We start from the raw sequence: 7,150 nt of genomic DNA on the forward strand, positions 1-7,150 counted from the left end.
TCATGTCTCATAGTGGGGCTGGCCATGTGGTCCTCAAGGCCTGGTGGGCCAGGATGTCCTCCAATCTCTCCTCCTCCCCCATAATCTGCTCCTGTGTGCTCCGATCAGATATGTCCCTCTCCCGGAGCTGCGGATTCAGTGCCGTCCTTTGAAATAAATTCTTCTGAGGGGAGGGCCAGGTATCCACTTAGTATTTGGGACTGGGGGCAGCCCCGCCAGACCTCTCCACTAGTTCCCTACTCCGCGCTGGCATGTTGAATTCACACCTTGGAGCACTGGGTTGAAGTCTGGTCCCTCTTTTCCTGTGGAGGTATAAACAGTACCCTCCCCTTCGGTGGGTTAGCGCCCCGTGCCCCCACTACCCATTTCTTCCTTATTTTCATCATTTTTTTTTTTTGTTTCCTTTCCCCACCTCCTCCCCAGTTGTCTACCATGTGCATCCCTGCATTTGATCTGGTCCCTGCCATACTACCTGGTGCTCACTCCAAGAATGTTTGTATACAGTAGCTTTTTCCCTATGCCCCTTTGCATTTTTTTTTTTTTGACGCTTACCTCAGCGGACTCATGTTGTACTTGTCCTTTTGTGCCTGACTTACTGTGGAAGAAACTCTTCTGCTCTCTAGCTCCCTTTTCTTTTTGAACCTCTACTCCCTTCTCTTTCATCATTTGATATTTAAATACTTATTGTGTGCTGCCAGCCAATACACTACTGAGCATTTGCATCTGCTATTTCATTGTTGCACCCTCCTAACAATGTTAAGAAGTAGTTCATATTTCACCCAGAGTGCCAATAGGAAAACGGAGGCTCAGACTACCTCAGCTTCCTAGAACACAGAGCCACATACAGGAAGTGCCAGAGCTAGAGTTTCAATTTGGATTTGTTTTAAGTAAGAGTAGGCTTAACCACATCATCATTCTGTACCCTTCCTAAATGTTGGAAAACCTGGGATACATAGAAGAGACTCTCCCTGTCATAAAAAGTTTCACAAGGGAGCGTCTCGGTAGCTCTCTATAACTCGTGTATTATAGCTCTTGCTATACTAATACAGGGCATGTCATTATTTTAACTAATCCTTATAGATAGGCAATAAGGAAAGAGTACGGTTTATTCCCTAGTTGTGCTGAAATCATGTCCTCTAGTAGCATAAGCAGGTGTATGTAGATATTAATAACAGTTGTGATCAGGGTCCCATGTGGCATAGAGATTTTCCAAATGCTGGCATTAATTCAGAAGCCTGGGCTCAGCAGTTTTTTTTGTTTGTTTGTTTTTACTGTGAATAGTAGTAATTCTGGTATTCAGTTATTCATCCTGTGACCGCCTCTGATGAGCCCTGGGTGGTTAGTTCTCAGTACTGGTGAATATCAGAATTGGTTGTATATCTGTTCATTATACACTGGCAACCTTTTAGGGACCCTGCCTAGGTGTATCCTGTTGAGTAGCTTTGGGAGAGAAGAGAAGAGCGATTGGAAGCCTATTCTCGGCGGGGAAAAAACTATAAAATCATGAGGGTTCTTTTTGTTTGTTTGTTTTCCTCCTAGTATTGAGCATGCTCCATAAACCATTGGGAAATGTCCTGGGGAAACCCTCATTGAGCTTCCTGCCTCTGGACCCCTTGGGAGCTGACTTGATGGACAAGTTTCCAACACCCACAGTAAGAGGATCCCGCCTGGACACCCGACCCATCTTGGACTCTCGTTCCAGCAGCCCCTCTGATTCAGATACCAGTGGCTTCAGCTCTGGATCAGATCATCTCTCTGATTTGATTGTATGTAACTTGTTCATGGGGTTCTGGTCTGGTGGGAAGGGTACAGTACCTACTTTGGAGCTTGGAATGGGACTGCAGGTCTGCTAGAATGTCCACTAAAAGGTGGGATGAAGGGGGGGAGGAGTGAGTGGAGCTTTTCTTGCTCAACAGAATCAGGGCTCCTTTGTATCTCTTTTTGAACAGTACACTTCATAATGGAACTGAGAGCTCTCCTTTTGCTGTTGGAAAACAGTTCATTTAAAAGTAAATATGGCCATCATGGCAATGTTCTGTTTCTTGACTCAAATGACAATTCCTTTAACTTTAAAACAATATTTATGTACTTTTACTAATTCTGATATTTTAAGTGATAATTTAAAAATCACATGGTTATGAAATAGCAGGGCTAGGGTTTGATCTAGATTGGATGACTTTAGCTCCTTTATTCTTTGTACTGATCCATGCGAACTCTCAATCTGAGGAGATGGTGAATTTATGAAATACTGCCTTAAAGTTCATTTGCATATCTAATGTTCTTATCTACAGTCATATATGACAAATGCAGAGTAGTTGGTAAATGGATTAGAATAGATGTGGGGAAGGAGGTAGTAGAAATAAATATATGTGAGATTGGCAGTAAGAAATTATCCTAAAAGAAGATGCAATTTCAGATAACTTCTGAGCCTGGCTTTTCTATTGTCAAATCCCATTGACTGAATGTTTAATAACTGAAAAGATGGTCTAGCTCATCCTCTTCTCATTCGCATTCAGACAGACAACAGTGGTTGTGATAGCAGTTTTCCATGTAGGGTTCACTTGTTGTCTCCCCTCAGCTGGCCCCAGAATATGAGACCTGGCATTGGTGTTTGGAGTTCCCACTATCCATTGGCTTTGCTGTTGAGATCACATTTCCAGAGGAGAAAACAAAAGCAGGTCCCTTTATTTTTCTGGGCTGCAGCTTATGCCCCTTTAAATGGGGCCAGATGAGGTGCTTCTAGCTATGTTTCTGTTACTCTATATATGACTCAGGCTAGGAAATTCACCTCTACTAACTTTCATGTTCTGGTATTTTTAATAAAGAACTTTCATAGACCCTAACCTCCCCCCCCCAAGGGAACAAATGGGGATGGGACATAAGACAGATAGTAATTCATATAAGAAGTAATAGAGGCAGTATCTAGACTGTCAGAAAATATTCTATCAACTATTTATTCATAATGTGATCTTGTTTTTACCCAATTAAAACCTTAACACAAGCTTGTAGTGGAAGTTGTGTTGTCATACATTTTTAAAATAGAAACAGCATTCTCATACAAAGCATTTTGACACTCCTAGGAACGTGACCAAAGAAAATACAAAATATGAAGAGGCTTAAAATTGTTATCCATAATCCTGGAAAGTACCTAAATGTTCAACAGTAGGGGAATGGGTCAATGGGAGGTAGCTTGTTCCCTAAATAGAATGCCATAAATTAATGTACAACCGCTATGAAGATGTCTTGTAACATGAAAAAAAATTGGAGAGAGAAGAAAAATATGCCACAGTACAGTACAATTAATCTTTAAGATGGATAGAAAGAAAATCTAAAAGGAAGTATGGCAGATGGCAAATGTTCAAGGGTAAGTCAAAAAGTGTTGCTTACTACTAGGACTCCAGTTCACACATGCGCAGGTTCACATATCCCAAACAAAATGTGTTTAAACATGTTTGGGTGATCAGTGGTTAGATGCAGATAAGTTCTCTCAGTAATACACTTGTCTAAGTTTGGTTAGGATACCTTTAAACAAAAAATACACGTAAATATTTTTGTGCCATAAGAGAAAACAAAAACAAAACTCAAGTGGTCATCTTCGAAAAGCCTTGAAGCTATGCAGCAAGTTTACAGCGATCCTGACTCATATAAAAATACTGTTTTAGAGGATCAACCATTTTAAGGAAAGTGAGAAAGACCTCAAGGCAGGATCAAGAGAGGAAGACCATCAACAAATTAAGAAATTGTGGCAGAAGTTCAGAAAGTGGTGGAGGAAACCTGTGGAATTACCATTGACATTATAGTGACAAGTAGAATCTCATGATTCTGCATTGCCCATTTAAGCAAACATAATTGGCTTCAGTTAGCTTTTCACTCAGTCAATGCCAAAAATGTTTCATGAAGGTTAGCTCAAAGAGTTGATCTCTTTTGCCTTTTAAGCAATATCAAAGTTAACGAAGATGATTTTATGGAACAAATAATAACCTGGGACAAATCTTGAATTGACCATTATAATCCAGAGAGAAGGTCCAATCAAAACAGTGGCTTCTAAAAAAAAAAACAAAACAAAAAAAAACAGTGGCTTCTGAGGGGATTTTCTGGGCAGGGAGGTTAGCTCACAAGGGGATAGGGCTAGTTTTGTGGAATCCCAAAGGAGTAATCTTGATAATTTTTTTCCCCAAGGAATATTAGGACCACCATGGGGCATATTAGGAAGGAAGTTTTATGAAAATGTAAAAGGGCATTGGTGAGAAAACTAGGAAAAGTGCACAAATGAACTGGTTTCCATCATGACAATGCACCTACCCATTTTTCAAGAGTAGCAAGAGCTATCCTGTGAGAATTTTCCTGGTAAATTTTACCCCATCCACTGTACAGTCCTGACCTTGCCCCTTCAGACTTTTCCCAAAGCTCAAAGAACACTTAAAAGAAACACAATTTGAGTCCCCCCAGGGATACCAAAACTACCATTTTGATATAGTATAAATCAAGCGCAGGAGTCTTGGAGAAGGGCTAGAGAGATGGAAACACTACCTTCAGAAGTTTATAGACCTATGTGGAGGAGATGTCGAGAGACAATAGCCTCATATTTTTATAATTGTGTTTAGTAAAGGTTTCTATGATTTTTATAGGAATACTTTTGACTTGCCCTTGTATATTAGCATAATAGTATTTCATGTTTTCTATAGTCTCTGAACTTTTTGAAGTCCCCTCATTTTTATATCACAACTGTACTTTAAGAATTTATATCTTCGTTTTTCTTTCTGTAGTCAAGCCTTCGAATTTCCCCTCCTCTTCCCTTCCTGTCTCTGACGAGTGGGTGTCCCAGAGACCCTTTAAAGATGGGGGTTGGGTCCCGGATGGACCAAGATCAAGCTGCTCTTGCTGCCGTCACACCCTCCCCAACCAGTGCATCAAAGAAATGGCCAGGAACATCTGTGTGGCCATCCTGGGACCTTCTTGAAGCTCCTAAAGACCCCTTCAGCATAGAGAGGGAGGCCAGGCTGCACCGGCAAGCTGCAGGTAAGTGTGGCTGTGGCCAGGTATGAGGCTTGGGACCCCATTCTGGAAACAGAAAGTGACCTTAGCACAAACATTGGTGAATTGTCCAGAGACAAGAGAGTTAGTTGTATGGTGAAGGATCCAGATATACAAAGAAAGATGTGGGGCAAACTCAGCAACTTCTTTCAGGTCGAATAGAGGGGAAAGAGGGAAATAATCTGGTGCACAGGAACCCCATAGGAATTTGATTGACCTCTCACTTGGTTATGTGCTGCTGCTACTATTGCTTTTAATTCTTTCACAGGTGGGTATCCTTGAAACAAACGCTGTGATTGATGCCCAGCATCTTGTCTACCTTCCCATTTTCTACTTCAAAAAATATCCTATGCTGGGGTTCTCTTCCCAAAGACTCTGGTACACTCAGAGATGCACCGGGAGGTGGGTAGTTGGCATGTGTCAACTTCTGAGGTAAGGGAAGGAGTATTTGAGTGGCACAAATGGCCCAGCACTAGCTGAAAGATGTTTGGTTTGAACGCATCCAGAAGTCACTTGGACGACAGGCCTGGCAGTCTGCTTCCAACAGGCCGCGGTCTTAAAACCTCTTTGGAGCAGTGCTGCTTTGCACAGCATGGTGTGACTGTGAGTTGAAGTTAACCACAGCAAGGTGTGAGGGATCCTGCAAGTGTACTGTAGTTTTTTTTCCAGCTACCTTAATCACTTAACTGAATTTGTTTTCCATCTTAGTATTTGGAAGTGAGTGAATTAGGGAACCCATTGTCTATTGCTTCAGGGAGATCACCCTTGTTTTGAAGTTCTGAGGTTGATGGATGACTAAGGGTTCAGTTTCTCCATTTCGTTTGTTTCCATAGATATTGGTATGCCTCTCTCTGTGCTCACAGAATCTGTCCTGATCTCAATCTCCCCTGAGACTGCAGCTACCCTGTTCACTAATGGCCGTGTACTGTCTCTAGTGCCAGTGTTGTCCTAAGAAACATTACCAGGCTTTTGGATGAGGCAATTATAAAAACTTCTGATTTTGTTTGAAGATTATTGCTGACAGTACTCACTTTCTTGATATAGCAACACAATCAGTTTAAGCCTTTTAGGGATTGACTTTTCAGATCCTGGCCTTGATTTAAAATGATAGTTTATTTCACTGGCTATCTGCCTCAGTGCTAAAGGAGGAAGATAGAATGGGCAGAAACAGTCCAGTTTCCTATTAAAGTCAGTCTGATCTGAAAAGGCATAGACTGGCGGTGGGGACATGATTAAAGATTTATAGCAGACTGGAGTGGCCACAAAAACAGGGAGGCCTCTACAGATTATTAAGGGCAGGTCAAAAAGGAAATAGTTCCTAATACCATAGAGGCAGACCCCAAGTTATTCTCTGACAACCCCTATTTGCCCTTTAAGGTTATGTAAATTTGCCTTCATTTTGAAGTGATAGCACCAATCCTCCTGCTCTTAACAAATTTTTCAACATAATCACCTCGTTTGTTGCATGTGCAGGTTTTAAATCATTGAAAAGTCTTCAAGTCTTTTTTTGCACTCATCCCCAAACCACACTCATTGACATCAGGTCCGACTTGTATCAAACCTGTAGGACAGAGTAGAACTCCTTTGATTTTTGAGGCCATAAATCTTTATGGGAGCAAAAAGACCCTCATTGTTCTAACTAGGAGTGGCTGCTGGGTTGGAACAACTGGCCCTTGCAGTTAGGACCTTTGGGTGAGTTCAAACCAACCATCTTTCAGTTGCTGTTAGCAACTCAACTTATAACCCATTATACCACTGAGGCTTGCTCCTTATTTGGTACTAAAGTAAGGCTAAATAAGAACTGTATGCACCTGTACCAGCTACCTTACAAATTCTTAAAGACAGAATTCTGAATGGATCTAGTTTGTAACTTGGAATCTGTATAGGCAAGAGGAGAAAGCACTTAAAACTTGTTTCTTAACATAGTGCTTGAGTCAGTCAGAGAAACGTAACAGTGAGTTTGAATAAACTTTCATTTGGCATGAATAGGTAGCTTGAGTGGTTGAAGGAAAACTCACTATCTTACAAATCTGTCATTAAGGAAGATCTAGTTTCTGTTTAAGTACTATGAGACTATCACAAGGATAGGCCATGGTCTGACTTAAGGAACAGTTGT

At 41.3% G+C, this 7,150-nt stretch overlaps 1 protein-coding gene across 3 annotated transcripts in view; it reads left to right on the forward strand.

Moving 5' to 3' along the window:
- The window catches only part of CPEB1 (cytoplasmic polyadenylation element binding protein 1), a 109,630-nt gene that overhangs the window by 86,802 nt on the left and 15,678 nt on the right, over nt 1–7,150 (forward strand). For all 3 annotated transcript variants that reach the window (XM_045286398.1, XM_045286399.1, XM_045286397.1), the window contains 2 exons: nt 1,540–1,766; nt 4,767–5,019. In XM_045286398.1, the coding sequence (XP_045142333.1) occupies nt 1,540–1,766; nt 4,767–5,019 (480 nt within the window). The remainder of the gene's footprint in view (nt 1–1,539; nt 1,767–4,766; nt 5,020–7,150) is intronic.

Source organism: Echinops telfairi, unplaced genomic scaffold, assembly GCF_000313985.2.
Source record: "Echinops telfairi isolate 266 unplaced genomic scaffold, ASM31398v2 ScPeMD7_7;HRSCAF=31, whole genome shotgun sequence".
Classification (NCBI taxonomy): domain Eukaryota; kingdom Metazoa; phylum Chordata; class Mammalia; order Afrosoricida; family Tenrecidae; genus Echinops; species Echinops telfairi.